This window comes from Carassius auratus, unplaced genomic scaffold (assembly GCF_003368295.1).
Source record: "Carassius auratus strain Wakin unplaced genomic scaffold, ASM336829v1 scaf_tig00214063, whole genome shotgun sequence".
Classification (NCBI taxonomy): domain Eukaryota; kingdom Metazoa; phylum Chordata; class Actinopteri; order Cypriniformes; family Cyprinidae; genus Carassius; species Carassius auratus.
The window spans coordinates 21,923-38,287 of record NW_020527508.1 but is presented as its reverse complement, the minus strand read 5'-3'; the positions used below and the strand labels follow the sequence as shown (position 1 = coordinate 38,287).

The following is a 16,365-nucleotide window of genomic DNA, read 5'->3' as shown; positions in this document are numbered from 1 at the left end:
GACTGATTGACTCCATGCCACGCCGCATTGCTGCAGTCATTGCAGACAAAAGAGACACAACTAAGTATTGAGTGCTGTACATGCTCATACTTTTCATGCTCATACCTTTCAGTTGGCCAGCATTTCTAAAAATCCTTTCTTTGTATTGGTCTTAAGTAATATTCAAATTTTCTGAGATACTGAATTTGGATTTTACGTAGTTGTCAGTTATAATCATCAAAATTAAAAGAAAACATATTTGAAATAATCAGTCTTGTGTGTAATGAATGAATATAATATACAAGTTTCACTTTTTGAATGATAGTTCACTGTTATATTGACAAAATGACAAAGCATTTTGACTATCATGTTTGTAAACAATGACACAAGGACTTATCATTCTGATGGCACTGATGTTCATTTGAATTGTATTAAGGATATTGAGCAAGTTACAGGCTTTGTTTTTGTCTCTGGGTTTGTACCAATTGTTTTGAAAATGCACTCACTGGTTTGCAAATCTTAAGAATTATTCAAGAAATGATATATATAAAGAGAGAGAGAGAGAGAGAGAGAGAGAGCATTAGTCATACAAAATAACAAAAAGTGTTTAAAAGAATCATGAATTAAGCTGGCACGTTTAAATGTTTGTTAACATATTTATTTGTTCTTACTTTGATTTTATAGCCCTAGCCCTAGCCCTAGCTGAGATCTGCTTCTGCTGCTCATACTGTGATCAGCCGCCCTTCCCCCACAGCACTCTCTGATCGCGCGCGCGCCCTCCCCCACAGCACTGTCTCTGACTGACTCGCTGCAGATGAGATGCTTGCATATCAGCCCTGCTGTGGGTTTGCAGACTTCAATTGACTGTTTTGATTAATAAATGCTATTACAGTTTTTTTCAATCGCTTACAAGCGCTTACCCATACTTTAGATACTTTTTCTAAACTCTTAACACAGACTCACACCTACAAAACACAATTGGCCAAATGGATAATTTTCTTCTCGAAAACACATTTTGTTAAAATATACTAAATCTTAATTTCAAAATAGAACACATCTTTCTGTCAACACACCAACTTTACCAAAACACTGGAAATCTGACTCAAAATTAAATTATTCTGTCAAAGAATAACACTTGTTTTCACCTCAAAAGGTACATGCAGTCAATCAAAGTACACCAGGTTTCAAAATACTGGCTATTGTTGACATTACAAAAACTGCATAGACTTTTAGTTTCAGTTTTACAGGTATTTGCATGCAAAACATGCAATTCACTGTTTTACACTAAATTTCTTGGTTAGGAACTGTATGTCCAAATGTACAGTAATGTTCACATTCAAAAGCATTCCAGTAAAAAGCTATTTTTTTCCTTTACTGTTTACTGCAGGAGGTACAGTAGAAACACGGTATGATAGAACAGAAAAGCTTTGAGAGTATTGCTTACAGTGAACAGAATATCCATCTCACTGCTCCTGCTCTTCTCCCTGGCCCCCTTGCTCTTACTCTTCCTCGTCCATACATTACAGTGTTTGTCTTTTTCTGTTTCCAAAAATATTACTCTTCAAAGTCCTCCTTTTACTGTATTGTATAAGTGTCAATGTAATAGAAAAAAAAATAACCCCTGCAATTGAGTCTAAGCCAGATTGGAATCAGCTGTGGTTGGCCCAATTTACACAACATAAATCAGCTAAGATAAATTGTTTTTGAACTGATATAATTGCAGAAGCAGAGGTTTTTATACTGTATCTAAGGTTTGGAACATTGTTTTTGCTATTGTGGGATGTTGTGTGTTAACATTTGTAAATACTACAAAAACGATCCATAATTTTGTTGGGAGGTATAGCTTGTCTGTTCAGAAAATGTAAGCATTGTGGAAATGTGTTCAATGACTCCATATTGTGTGAAAAACGACATGAAATGTGTGAATGGTATGGCCACAATAGACAGATGCTGTGCTAATTGTGTTTAGAGTTTTGAAAATATGACAACTGCTTGGACAAATGCTTGTTAGCGACTGAAAAAAACTGTAATAGAAAATAAGATGTCTGTTCAAGAGATCTAGGTTGCTCATTTAGACAGTTGTGAGCTCTTGTTTACAGCAGACCTGCACGTTTTGAATATTCATATTTGTAATCCTCTTAAAAGCTTTATGATGTGGTGTTATTTCAGAAAATTAAGTACACCTTCGGTACATTTTTTTTACAAACCAGTGCACTTACTGGTTTGAAAATCTTAAGAATGATTCAAGAAATTATATATCTATGTATCTCTCTCTCTCTCTCTCTCTCTCTCTCTATATATATATATATAGAGAGAGAGAGAGAGAGAGAGAGAGAGAGCAGTTATAGTCATACAAAAGAACAAAAGTGTTTAAAAGAATCATGAATTAAGCTGGCACGTTTAAATGTTTGTTTACAGATTTATTAGTTCTTACTTTGATTTTCAACTATAGCCCTATAGCCCTAGCCCTAGCTGAGATCTGCTTCTGCTGCTCATACTGTGATCAGCCGCCCTTCCCCCACAGCACTCTCTGATCGCGCGCGCGCCCTTCCCCCACAGCACTGTCTCTGACTGACTCACTGCAGATGAGATGAATGAATGAACTAACAAAAGTCTTGTGAGCTCTAGTTTACAGCAGACCTGCACGTTTTGAATATTCTTATTTGTAATTCTCTTAAAAACTTTATGATGTGGTGTTATTTTATAAAAATAAGTGCACACCGGGTACTTTTTGCTCTTTTAAACCAGTGCTTGTACGGACATGCGCACTGGTTCGTAGTTTGAGGTGGGTGCTCGGTTAAAAAGTGATCATGTGCTCTGTCCACTAGAAAGACTAACTTCATCACATTTTTTTTTAAGTTTGAAGAAACAGTACTGTGGTTAAAACAAATATCATTGCCACCAGATAATTTTCTATTAGGCCAAATAAATGTAGTCACAATTTCAACGTGAAATCCAAATACGTAACTACGTCATTTACGCAAGTCAGTGACGGTGGTGTTTTCCCGGGAAATGCAGACACGTGACGATGGAACGCGCGAAACAGACGACAAACAACCCACCAGGAGGAAAGGTGAGATCAAGACTTGTCCTGAAAATGCATGATAACTAAATACATTGTGTAATATGAAATATAGTACGATGTATGTTTATTTTAGTGGTTTAATTATTTTTTGTAATAGGGTTTTATTTACTTCTCGATTGTATTTGAGTTTGCTTCTAAGCCTGTGTCATTTGATGATTTGTTGCAATAATGAAAACAAATTGTATATATAAAATTGACTATTAAATATCATTTTGTTATTTTTCATATAATAGTACTTTAGGTTCTACAAAGTAATCAAGACAACCGAGTCAGTGGTAGTTTACTAAATCATTGTTTTTCTCAAAAGTGTTGTAAAATATAAACAGTAATTTGAAATAATTCATTCTCATTTTTTAATATCATTATTTTATATATTATATTTTATGTAATACATTATTACATTATTTGCCCCCGAATTGGTTTTTTAGTGGAATGTTTTATTTTAATAATTTATCTTCACTGAGATTTTTTTGCACAATGACCATGAATTGATACTTTATAATATTTGTATTTTGTTTCAAGCTCCAAAGCAGACAAAAAGCACATTAAAAATAGTCCATATAAATCTAGCTGGTTATTGACTGAAAATCTCCCATATACTTTAGCTCTTAAATCAAATATAGATTGACATCAATTGTGGTTACAAGACACACAAGAACCAATGGTTTTTGGCATTAATGACATTTCCATTAAAAAAAAAATCTATATATAATATAAAGATTTGTTCCACAGAAAAACACAACACCGGTTTGGATATGAGGGTTAGTATGTTAATTATGTGTGTTTTTGGTGAACAATTCCAGTAAGATCAACAGGATTTTTTAAAATATGTTTGTTTATTTCATTCACCTTATATTTATTTGTATTTATTTTTTCCAGTCATTTCAAGAAAGAAAGTCGCCATGCTGGGAAATAAAAGACGTAGGAAACCTCTGCAGGATGCTGAGCATCACATTACCTGTAAAACTGACAAGCCTGGGCTTCGAGAGCAGTTCATCAGCAAATGTAAAGGCAAGTATAAATGACTAAGCAGTTTAGTAACTAATAACTAGGGCTGGGGGATATGGCAAAAAAGTTATCACGATAATTGTTTTATATTAGTCAATATCGACACAATAAATGTCAAATCTTTATTTCTTTCAAGTTTAAAGGCAGATATTTGCTCCTAAGTGAAAGTTGTAGAAACCAGAGCATTAATTGTGGTTTTAAACTACTCTTTATTGTCAGAACATATCATGACAAACACTTGCCAAACAGGTGAACATTTCACAAATCTGAGGTAGAACATTCAAACATTTGTTATTTTTCCTTAACAAAATAAATATATTTATTGGAAAATGTATTTCTTAGTTCCTGGATGTGCTAATGGGGGATATTGTTTCAAGTCTTGAAACAGGTTTGTGTTGCCTGACTTTGATGGCACGGATCTTCAGCACAGTTTACAGTGCATGCAGCGATATTAATATTAGATATATTTTGTCTCAAAATGCATATTTGACAATGATTTGCAGCAGTATTAGATTCAGTTAGGAGCAGATTTACTATGTAAAATTTATGTTCATTAACAAAAACAGTAACATCTTTTAAAACGACCTCAATTTTATTTGGTAAAATGTAATATTCTGACTGTTTGAGTTTTATTAAAATTAACCATTGGTCATCCAGTATCATGCATTTAGATCATGATAACCACAAAACCAAATACTGTAACTATTTTATTAATCCTTTAATACATTGTCTACATTACAGTTTTTTTCAATCGCTAACAAGGGCTTAACCATACTTCAGATACTTTTTCTAAACTCTTAACACAGACTAACACCTACTAAACACAATTAGCCAAATGGATAATTTTTTTCTCAAAAACACATTTTGTTAAATTTATACTAAATCTTCATTTCAAAATAGAACACATCTTTCTCTGCACACACCAACTTTACCAAAACACTGGAAATCTGACTCAAAATTAAATTATTCTGTCAAAGAATAACACTTGTTTTCACCTCAAAAGGTACATGCAGTCAATCAAAGTACACCAGGTTTCAAAATACTGGCTATTGTTGACATTACAAAAACTGCATAGACTTTTCAGTCTCAGTTTTACAGGTATTTGCATGCAAAACATGCAATTCACTGTTTTACACTAAATTTCTTGGTTAGGAACTGTATGTCCAAATGTACAGTAATGTTCACATTCAAAAACATTCCAGTAAAAAGCTATTTTTCCTTTACTGTTTACTGCAGGAGGTACAGTAGAAACACGGTATGATAGAACAGAAAAGCTTTGAGAGTATTGCTTACAGTGAACAAAATATCCATGAAACACATAAGAGCATTCTGAACAAAAAAACAACAACAGAAAAAAGCCCAGAATAAAAAAAGGAGAGGGGGGGGGTAAAATAAAAACAATCTCTCACTGCTCCTCTCACTGCTCCTGCTCCCCTCACTGCTCCTCTCACTGCTCCTGCTCCCCTCACTGCTCCTCTCACTGCTCCTGCTCCTCTCACTGCATCTCTCACTGCTCCGGCTCCTCTCACTGCTCCTGCTCCTCTCACTGCATCCCTCACTGCTCCTCTCACTGCATCTCTCACTGCTCCTGCTCCTCTCACTGCATCTCTCACTGCTCCTCTCACTGCTCCTGCTCCTCTCACTGCTCCTGCTCCTCTCACTGCTCCTCTCACTGCTCCTGCTCCTCTCACTGCTCCTGCTCCTCTCACTGCTCCTCTCACTGCTCCTGCTCCTCTCACTGCTCCTCTCACTGCTCCTCTCACTGCTCCTGCTCCTCTCACTGCTCCTCTCACTGCTCCTGCTCCTCTCACTGCTCCTGCTCCCCTCACTGCTCCTCTCACTGCTCCTGCTCCCGCTCCTCTCACTGCTCCTGCTCCCCTCACTGCTCCTCTCACTGCTCCTGCTCCTGCTCCTCTCACTGCATCTCTCACTGCTCCTGCTCCTCTCACTGCATCTCTCACTGCTCCTGCTCCTCTCACTGCTCCTCTCACTGCTCCTGCTCCTCTCACTGCTCCTGCTCCCCTCACTGCTCCTCTCACTGCTCCTGCTCCCGCTCCTCTCACTGCTCCTGCTCCCCTCACTGCTCCTCTCACTGCTCCTGCTCCTGCTCCTCTCACTGCATCTCTCACTGCTCCTGCTCCTCTCACTGCATCTCTCACTGCTCCTGCTCCTCTCACTGCATCTCTCACTGCTCCTGCTCCTCTCACTGGGCCCTTGCTCTTACTCTTCCTCGTCCATACATTACAGTGTTTGTCTTTTTCTGTTTCTGTTTCCAAAAATATCACTCTTCAAAGTCCTCCTTTTACTGTATTGTATAAGTGTCACTGTAATAGAAAAAAATAACCCCTGCAATTGAGTCTAAGCCAGATTGGAATCAGCTGTGGTTGGCCCAATTTACACAACATAAATCAGCTAAGATAAATTGTTTTTGAACTGATATCATTGCAGAAGCATATTTTTTTATACTGTATCTAAGGTTTGGAACATTGTTTTTGCTATTGTGGGATGTTGTGTGTTAACATTTGTAAATACTACAAAAACGATCCATAATTTTGTTGGGAGGTATAGCTTGTCTGTTCAGAAAATGTAAGCATTGTGGAAATGTGTTCAATGACTCCATATTGTGTAAAAACGACATGAAATGTGTGAATGGTATGGCCACAATAGACAGATGCTGTGCTAATTGTGTTTAGAGTTTTGAAAATATGACAACTGCTTGGACAAATGCTTGTTAGCGACTGAAAAAAACTGTAATAATATAAAACAATCCAATATGTACAGTATTGTTCAAAATAATAGCAGTACAATGTGACTAACCAGAATAATCAAGGTTTTTAGTATATTTTTTATTGCTACGTGGCAAACAAGTTACCAGTAGGTTCAGTAGATTGTCAGAAAACAAATGAGACCCAGCATTCATGATATGCACGCTCTTAAAGCTGTGCAATTGGGCAATTAGTTGAAAGGGGTGTGTTCAAAAAAATAGCAGTGTCTACCTTTGACTGTACAAACTCAAAACTATTTTGTACAAACATTTTTTTTTTCTGGGATTTAGCAATCCTGTGAATCACTAAACTAATATTTAGTTGTATGACCACAGTTTTTTAAAACTGCTTGACATCTGTGTGGCATGGAGTCAACCAACTTGTGGCACCTCTCAGCTGTTATTCCACTCCATGATTCTTTAACAACATTCCACAATTCATTCACATTTCTTGGTTTTGCTTCAGAAACAGCATTTTTGATATCACCCCACAAGTTCTCAATTGGATTAAGCTCTGGAGATTGGGCTGGCCACTCCATAACATTAATTTTGTTGGTTTGGAACCAAGACTTTGCCCGTTTACTAGTGTGTTTTGGGTCATTGTCTTGTTGAAACAACCATTTCAAGGGCATGTCCTCTTCAGCATAGGGCAACATGACCTCTTCAAGTATTTTAACATATGCAAACTGATCCATGATCCCTGGTATGCGATAAATAGGCCCAACACCATAGTAGGAGAAACATGCCCATATCATGATGCTTGCACCTCCATGCTTCACTGTCTTCACTGTGTACTGTGGCTTGAATTCAGAGTTTGGGGGTCGTCTCACAAACTGCCTGTGGCCCTTGGACCCAAAAAGAACAATTTTACTCTCATCAGTCCACAAAATGTTCCTCCATTTCTCTTTAGGCCAGTTGATGTGTTCTTTGGCAAATTGTAACCTCTTCTGCACATGCCTTTTTTTTAACAGAGGGACTTTGCGGGGGATTCTTGAAAATAGATTAGCTTCACACAGACGTCTTCTAACTGTCACAGTACTTACAGGTAACTCCAGACTGTCTTTGATCATCCTGGAGGTGATCATTGGCTGAGCCTTTGCCATTCTGGTTATTCTTCTATCCATTTTGATGGTTGTCTTTCGTTTTCTTCCACGTCTCTCTGGTTTTGCTCTCCATTTTAAGGCATTGGAGATCATTTTAGCTGAACAGCCTATCATTTTTTGCACCTCTTTATAGGTTTTCCCCTCTCTAATCAACTTTTTAATCAAAGTACGCTGTTCTTCTGAACAATGTCTTGAACGACCCATTTTCCTCAGCTTTCAAATGCATGTTCAACAAGTGTTGGCTTCATCCTTAAATAGGGGCCACCTGATTCACACCTGTTTCTTCACAAAATTGATGACCTCAGTGATTGAATGCCACACTGCTATTTTTTTGAACACACCCCTTTCAACTAATTCAACTAATTGCCCAATTGCACAGCCTTAAGAGCGTGCATATCATGAATGCTGGGTCTCATTTGTTTTCTGACAATCTACTGAACCTACTGGTAACTTGTTTGCCACGTAGCAATAAAAAAATATACGAAAAACCTTGATTATTCTGGTTAGTCACATTGTACTGCTATTATTTTGAACAATACTGTATATCCCACATTTCATGGTGCAGTTAATATTATTAGGCTAACGTTACAGTAAATCCGTAGTAAATGGTGGGAATTTGTAGACAAAGAAGCCTTCTGACTGACCACAGTGTTTCTCCTGTTTGTCAGCGCGGTTTAATCGGCCTTTAAACTGGTTTAAATCACTGAAACGTGTGTTCTTGGCTGAAGTCAAGCGCTTCTCACTGGATCTGATGACAGAGACCGATCAGAGTAAACGCATCTGCTCTAGTGAGCTCGCGAGTCATGCTGCGCTGCCGTTTGGACTTTGAGCTGAGCGGATAAACGGTCCGTGTGGCGCGCGGGTCAAATGAGTTCGGTTCCGCTTTTGGCGCATAAACATTATAGAACATTTATCGAACTCTGGATATCGTTTTATCGAGAAATTATATCGTGATAATTATCATTATCATTTTATCGCCCAGCCCTAGTAATAATGTTAATCTACAAAACTGAGAATTTAATGTAAGGCAAGTCATATGGTTGTTAGGCCACAAGTTAAACAGTACTTTATAAATATATATATTTTTTATTGTGCAGTCCAGATTCCTGAATAGAGTTCTGCTGGCATGAGCCCTAACTGTACGTACACACAGCCGCCGACTTGAGCTGCAAAGAAGCTCTGGCCGCCCTGTCAAGGACGCTTGTCAAAAAGTATGGGGAAGCTTGTTGACGCTTTGGCCGCTCTGACATAGCATGGAGAAGAGAAGTGTCACAACATAAAATGTAATAAACAGAAAAAACAAGCAATACACTGAAGAAACCATTTATAATGACAGAATTATTATAACCGTTTTGGTCACATTTGTTTGGGAAGAAAAGAATAATTAGCTATTATTGTTATATTAATATTATATTTACTTTAATGTAATTGGTCAAATTGGTGTTACCGTGAGCAAATTAATTGCATTCCCGCTTAAAACGAGCGCTCGTAAATATTTCAAATAAGTTGAGCTCATTCTCAAATGTGTATCACTGTCGGATAATCGTGAAGTTGCTGTGTTTGGTGCTGCTTGAGAAGACATCGGACTCGGAGATTTTGGGTTCATGAAACCCTCCAGGGCCGTTATCAATTCAGAGAGTATCACCGGCTGGTGCAGCAGCTGCGGCTCGATGACGAGAGGTACGTCCAGCGGAACTTCAGGCTGGACACAGTTTGATAGCGTGTTGATAGAACTAATGTTTTGGTAGGAACGAAAGTTTACATCGTATGTTTCTCCGGAATCAGCCAGCGCGAAGGACGTCTATATTCCGATTGGTTGCTGCCGTTTTGCTGCTGCTTGCCACTGAACATAGCTCATTACCATAAAGTTGAGCTACTTCAACTTTCAGATTGACGCTCTAGTCGCTCAAAACGCCATGCCAAGGAATTTGACGCTCCTTGCAGCTGAGAGAAGCCAGCTTCCATTGAAAATGAATGACTTCCGGTAACTTTGGAAGCTCAAGTCGGCAGAGGTGTGTACGTCGTACAGTAAACCAAAGCAGTTGCATTTTTGCACTTCTGGTTCCATCAACCCAAAGTCAATGTTTATTTGCACATACATAACCCAATTATGCATAATAAGCCAACAGTTCTGGTGGTCATGTAAACGCAGACTAAGGTAATCATAAACGGCATAAGCATAAACCAATCGACACAGCTAGATTTTGTCTATGTTGTTCCAAACCCGTAAAACCTTCGTTCATCTTCGGAACACAAATTAAGATATTTTTGATGAAATCTGAGAGCTGGATCACTCCTCCATAGGCTTCCAAGGGACTGAAACTTGTTGGCCCAGAAAAGTTATAAAAGAGATCATTAATATAGTCCAAGTGACTACAGTGGCTCAGTCTTAAGTTTATCAAGCGACGAGAATACTTTTTGTGTGCAAAAAACAACAAAAATAATGACTTTATTCCACTATTCATTTCCTTCTCTTTGGGCCACGAGTTTTTTCACGTAGTAAAACTGCGCAGTGGGTCTGTGTTACACGTCACCACGTAGGCTCACTATTGGCCGACGCTGGTCATGTGTGTGATGCGTGTGACGTGCAACACAGACGCACTGCACAGTTTTACTACGTGAACTCACTCGTGGCCTAGAGAGAAGGAAATGAATAGTGGAATAAAGTCGTTATTTTTATTTATTTTTTGTGCACAAAAAGTATTCTCGTCGCTTGATAAACTTAAGACTGAGCCACTGTAGTCACTTGGACTATATTAATGATCTCTTTAATAACTTTTCTGGGCCAACAAGTTTCAGTCCCTTGGAAGTCTATGGAGGAGTGATCCAGCTCTCAGATTTCATCAAAAATATCTTAATTTGTGTTCTGAAGATGAACGAAGGTTTTACGGGTTTGGAACAACATGAGGGTGAGTAATTACTGAAAGAAATTTCATTTTTGGGTAAACTATCCCTTTAACCTGTGTTCTGTGGCTTATTGAAGTGAGCATGTGTGATGTGTGACAGGAAAGTGTCCTTATTGTGGATTTAAGCACATCCAGAGAGAGCAAGTGTTTTCTCTACCCAAGAAACTCTTAAAATGTGTTCTCATCTCATGCAGAGGTGGTACAGTCAAAATCCTGCATCCGATACTGGATGAGAGGAGAATATGAGTCTGTAAGATTCCCACTGATATTCTGGAATACTCTTGGGCTTTATTTAACATCACAAGTGACATGACATATGAAATACACAAAGTCAGATACACATATGGTTTGCTTTTGACGTCATTAACCTGATTTACTTATAAAGGCACACAATCAGTCAAACATACATTACAAGAATGTAGAAACATTATATATATTACACAAGGATATGGATTTTCTATAGGGTTCTAAAATCCTATAAGGTTTTTGTGGAGGGAACTAGGTGAGGTGAACTACCGGGTTGCCCTTCAAAAATACATCATCACTGCGGCACTCTGTTCTAAACAATATATAGCCATGATCATATTGTTTGTGTAAGAAAATGTATGTAATTTTAACTGTATAATTTTAAGACTTAAAAGTATGAAAAGCAAAGCATGCTTTGAGATTAGCCGGACTGACTATTTTCCTTCAGTAATTTCCCTTCTACATCATATAATGTACATCATATGGTAGAGAACTTTTAGTAAGAATCAAAATAATATTTGACATTAAAGAAACTGAAGCTAATGTATTTCTCCTCTTCAGGGCGTGGAGTTTTCACCACTGGAGCTTTTTTCAGAGGTGATTTTGTTCTTGAATACAGAGGTGAACTTCTGAGTTCACAGGAGAGTCTGGACCGAACTGGACACTACACTGAAGCTGAGAACACGTTCCTGTTTGATTTTCAGTGGCATGGCAAAAATTGGTGGTGAGTACAGAACTGTTGGATTGATGTAGTAGGTATGCTGAAATATCTGGAACTGTAAGATACTTAGTTCATGCCTGTAGTTCTGTTCGCTCGTTACTTTTGGTCCGGATACGCTTAGTGTTCAGATTGGCATTTCTATCGTTGAACCTAAGTTATGATTGACCAGTCTGTCCTTTTTAGGGTCACATATTCCTGTTTTTGGTTTATTTACATGTCTCTGGTCCATGTTATGTTCATATTTCATTTGAACTGCACCAGAGTTCATTTGGAAGCCAACTGAGACCCTTCTTTTCAGCGTCTCGGTCCGCTTGTTTGGTCGCACCAGGTTTCAAATAAGCAGCTTTCACATTTATTCAGATGAACCACATTAACAGTCTAAAAAAACATGCCAGATGTGAACACACCCTAATACTTCAAATTCACCATGAACTGACATAGAGTACGGAGTGTAGTTTCTTTGAGTCATCAAAAAAAATTCCCCCTGTATTCCCTAAAGAGAACAACATGGTAACTTTTAGATGCTTTTATCTGAGAGCTGTACATTACCATACATTGCAGTACACTATCATATAGATCAGTGGTTCTGGTCCCTCCTCTGCAGGTTCTGTATGTCTCCTTCACCTGATGCACTCAGATGAGTTCATAGAGCCATGTTCTGATGAAGAACTCCTCATCTCAATCAGGTGGATTAAAACACGAGACATACAGCATATGCAGAGCGGTGGGTTCCCAGGACTGGGGTTCAGAACCACTTGTAAAAATAACTGTACATGTCTAGCATATATACTAAGATTATAAGTATTGAGTGTTCATTTTATGTTTTTATAGCATGGATGCATCTAAAGAAGACTCGTCTTTGGGAAGACTTGCAAACGATGAGACCAGAAATCCTACTTGCAAAATGAGAACTGTTGAAGTGAGCAGAAAACCTCACCTGTGTCTGTTTGCTGTACGAGACATTCTACCAGGAGAGGAAATCACTTACAATTATGGAGACTCAGATTGGCCATGGCGAGTCAAGGTACTATCAATAAAATGCTAAAGAGATTGATCAGTAATTCATGATAATTTTTTACTCTAATTCTGATTAGTTACCATGTGATTGTGGTCTCATATTTCTCAAGACTTTGAATAAAGCATCAGCAGAATCCACTGATAAAAAGCCAGCCAGCAGTTTGCGCCTGCATAAATCCGTAAGTCCACTTTAAAACATCTGTATCATTATTCTATATTATTGACTCTCTTAGCATAGAGTTGTGTGTGGAATGATATATAAAGTATAGGACAGCTAGAGGAATGAACATTAACAAGTTTTTTTGTCCTTTACAAATATTCTGATATTTTGATATTCACTGGTTTCTTTTCTGACATCTAGCCCCATTGTGCAGCTTCTGTTTCCTCTCCTGAACTGGACAAGGTAAACAGCAATGGTCCTCATAAGCAGTCAGGCAAATCAAGAACATCAAGGAATAAAACGGTAACCATCTTAAACATGCAGCAACTATCTACTGATGTTTACTGCCAGCTAGTTAAAAATGCAATAAGTGATTTCTGAGAAACACTTAATATTTGAAATCGACACCCAAACAAACACACCCCTCCCTTCATTGCTCCGCCCCCAAAATAATGAACACGCAACACAGTCAACCACTATTAGCTGGTGCTCAGGTGTTCAAATAGAAAATATCTTTATTGCTGGCAAACCATAGAATGGTTTGGTTTAAGTTGATTTGTAGGTTCATATCGACTTCATCAAGCACCCGTGTCATTTGAAATGTATTTATGTACTCACAATTAAAAAAAACAAACAAGAAATTATTTAACGCTGCAGTCCTAGTTTTTCGTCTTTGTCGCCATTTCTGTTCGAAATCTGCAATTGCAGTCATTCGTGGAACTATCAATTTTACATGGGTTGTGCTTTAACACGGCACAGGGAGAATGAATCCAATGTTTTGAGGAGAATGCGCTGCTGTCAATCACATCGCGTCGGTGTGGATACTGTCATTTGCAATGACAGATTATACTTTTTGGAAGTATGAGTCATGACCAACAGAAGAATGTTCACCGGAAAATGACACTGGAACAAGTAACATCCACTTTTGTTCTGACCAACTAAGGGGAAAAAAAAGCATTGCAGTGAATCGCGCTGATGAAAGGTGGGGTTATGTGATTTGCAAAACGGCCGGCAGATTTTGAAAATACACAACTCCTATGGTCTTACCTTCTTTCCTTTGACTCCACCCATTCGAAGAACATGGACACGATGGGGAGGGGGTATGGTACGACCGTTTGATTGACACAGTTACTGTCTAATGATTCTAGGTAGTTTTGGAAATGATTGGCTGGAGTTTTTCGAGTCCTGCCTGTTCCACAGATGATTAAATTGCTTACTTTTCATTTCAGTGCTTCTAACTCAGTGGCTGTAAGTGGGTTAGGAATAGGATTTCAAGTGATTTTGAAAAAATGGACAAAAAAGAGAATTACATACCCCACCTTTAAATCTAACAATCGCTTATCAATTATCATATCACATCAAACCGTGCAAACTATACTTTGTTCTCAAATTGTTAATGTTAACAACATCAGCATTGTGTGACTACATTTAAGGCCCTTCAGATATTTATCCTTGTTTTCGTGTGGGCCAGGCGGCCAGTCTCTTTTTTTCTGTAGCCACTCCAAAGTCCAAGTCACCCACGTCACCTTCAACCTCGCCTGTGCAGCCCTCATCATCCTCGCCTGCCTACAGAGGAGGAGAGCGCATCAACAAAGCTGCTTGCGAATGTGGCTTAAAGAACCCTGAAGCACTGTCATCAACTAGGCTTAGGAAACACATAGCAACCATGTCTAAAATTCTTAACCTTAATGAGAATGAAGCAGACCAACTGGCTGATTTCCTTGGTCACGATATCCGAATCCACAGACAGTATTATCGGTTACCAGAGGGAACACTGCAGCTGGCAAAAATGAGTAAAGTCCTAATGGCCATGGAGAAAGGAACACTGTCTGACTACAAAGGAAAGAAACTTGATGACATTGAAATCGACCCAAATGGTATGAGTATACATGCTCTGTGTGTATCTGTGCTGTACATATTTGCAAAACAATGTATATATTCATGTCACAGATACTAGGTATAAGCAATAAAGTGTTCATTTTTCGTTAATTAATTATTAAGAGCAACTTGAGGCCCAAGGTGATTCCATGTCAAGTGATGAGGAGGATTCCAGTGACCTATCTCAGACACCAGCACCAGCACCAGTACAGACTGATCAACCTGTTCAATCTGAACAAGCTGTTTCACAGGAGGATCAAGGTAAGAAAAATCTCTACATTGCACAAACAACAATAATCAAATAAACATGAATTGGCTCCATGCAGCAATATCCAGACAAATTCAAAAAAAAAATTATGCATTGGGAACACAGTCTTGATTTGCTCTTTACTCACCGATTTAGTTGTAATGAGAATGTGTAATGAGAATTTACTTTTTAATTATTTCATAGGTTCTTCAAATGCTCCAAAAAAGAAATGGGAGGACAGTGAGGTAAAAGCAGTAGAGAGACACATGATGAGTTTCATCAAGACATGCAAAGTTCCTGGTAAGCAAGACTGTGAAAGATGCATTCACGCAGAGCCAGAAGCTTTGAAGCAGCGAACATGGACTGGTGTGAAAAATTATGTGCGGAACAGGATCACGACTCTTAAAAGAAAGGGTGGTTTGTAGGAAGGCACAAACACTTCAGCACTTTGCACATTATGCTCTTTTTGTAGGAAATGGAGCTAAATTAAAAGAAATGAGGATAAAGGTGTAGAAATATTTTGTGGATGGAATGAAACAGAATATAAAGTGAAGAGTTAGAGTATAAGAAGGTTAATGAAGAAGTAGAGGATAGTAAGAGTCAATTTTCTTTGTTCAGTTACAATATAGTTGGATGAAATGTCATGTTAAACTTTTTGATATTTCTGTCATAGAGGGAGGGGAGAATGTAAAGATGATAAAAAAGGGAAGAGTGAATAGCTGTGCTGGACATGGGCTATGGCTGGATGTAACCGATTGGTGAGAGTTGCTGTGTGCAGACGAGAGAAGCTGAAAACTGAGATGTGATGTCAGACACTTTCTGCTTCCCGTAGTGATGCAGAGCCAGAAGCTTTGAAGCAGGGAACATGGACTGGTGTGAAAAATTATGTGCGGAACAGGATCACGACTCCTAAAAGAAAGGGTGGTTTGTAGGGAGGCACAAACACTTCAACACTTTGCACATTATGCTCTTTTTGTAAGAAATGGAGCTAAATTAAAAGAAATTAAGATAAAGGTGTAGACATTAAAATTAAGAGACGCTCGCGCTGTTTGCATACTTTACCACAGCTGAAGTAGAAAAAATTCATTATTTTCCAAATACACAGATATTTCGGAGACATTTTCATTCAATACATGCACTGCTTGATACAGTGTCTGTTTGTACAAGAATAAAGTTCAACATAAGCCTAAATACAAACGTAAAGAGGGAGGAGAGAATGTAAAGAGGGAGGAGAGATTGTAAAGGGGACGT

The 16,365-nt window shown here is 38.2% G+C and overlaps 1 protein-coding gene across 1 annotated transcript; it reads left to right on the top strand.

Moving 5' to 3' along the window:
* The first annotated feature begins 3,017 nt into the window (after positions 1-3,017).
* LOC113091074 (uncharacterized) lies at positions 3,018-16,321 on the top strand. Its single transcript, XM_026256496.1, has 10 exons — positions 3,018-3,052; positions 3,797-3,825; positions 3,944-4,075; positions 11,653-11,815; positions 12,644-12,836; positions 12,940-13,008; positions 13,191-13,292; positions 14,461-14,866; positions 14,991-15,128; positions 15,319-16,321. The coding sequence occupies exons 3-10, from the start codon at positions 3,967-3,969 to the stop codon at positions 15,537-15,539; spliced, it is 1,401 nt and encodes a 466-aa protein (XP_026112281.1). The 5' UTR covers positions 3,018-3,052; positions 3,797-3,825; positions 3,944-3,966; the 3' UTR covers positions 15,540-16,321.
* The last annotated feature ends 44 nt before the right edge of the window (positions 16,322-16,365 follow it).

Bases quoted from the DNA above. Each gene is read 5' to 3' on its own strand.
- LOC113091074 (XM_026256496.1), top strand. From the start codon at position 3,967: ATGCTGGGAAATAAAAGACGTAGGAAACCTCTGCAGGATGCTGAGCAT. The intron at 13,293-14,460 runs GTAACCATCTTA...CGTGTGGGCCAG, and splicing joins GAACATCAAGGAATAAAACG to GCGGCCAGTCTCTTTTTTTC. The intron at 15,129-15,318 runs GTAAGAAAAATC...ATTATTTCATAG, and splicing joins TGTTTCACAGGAGGATCAAG to GTTCTTCAAATGCTCCAAAA.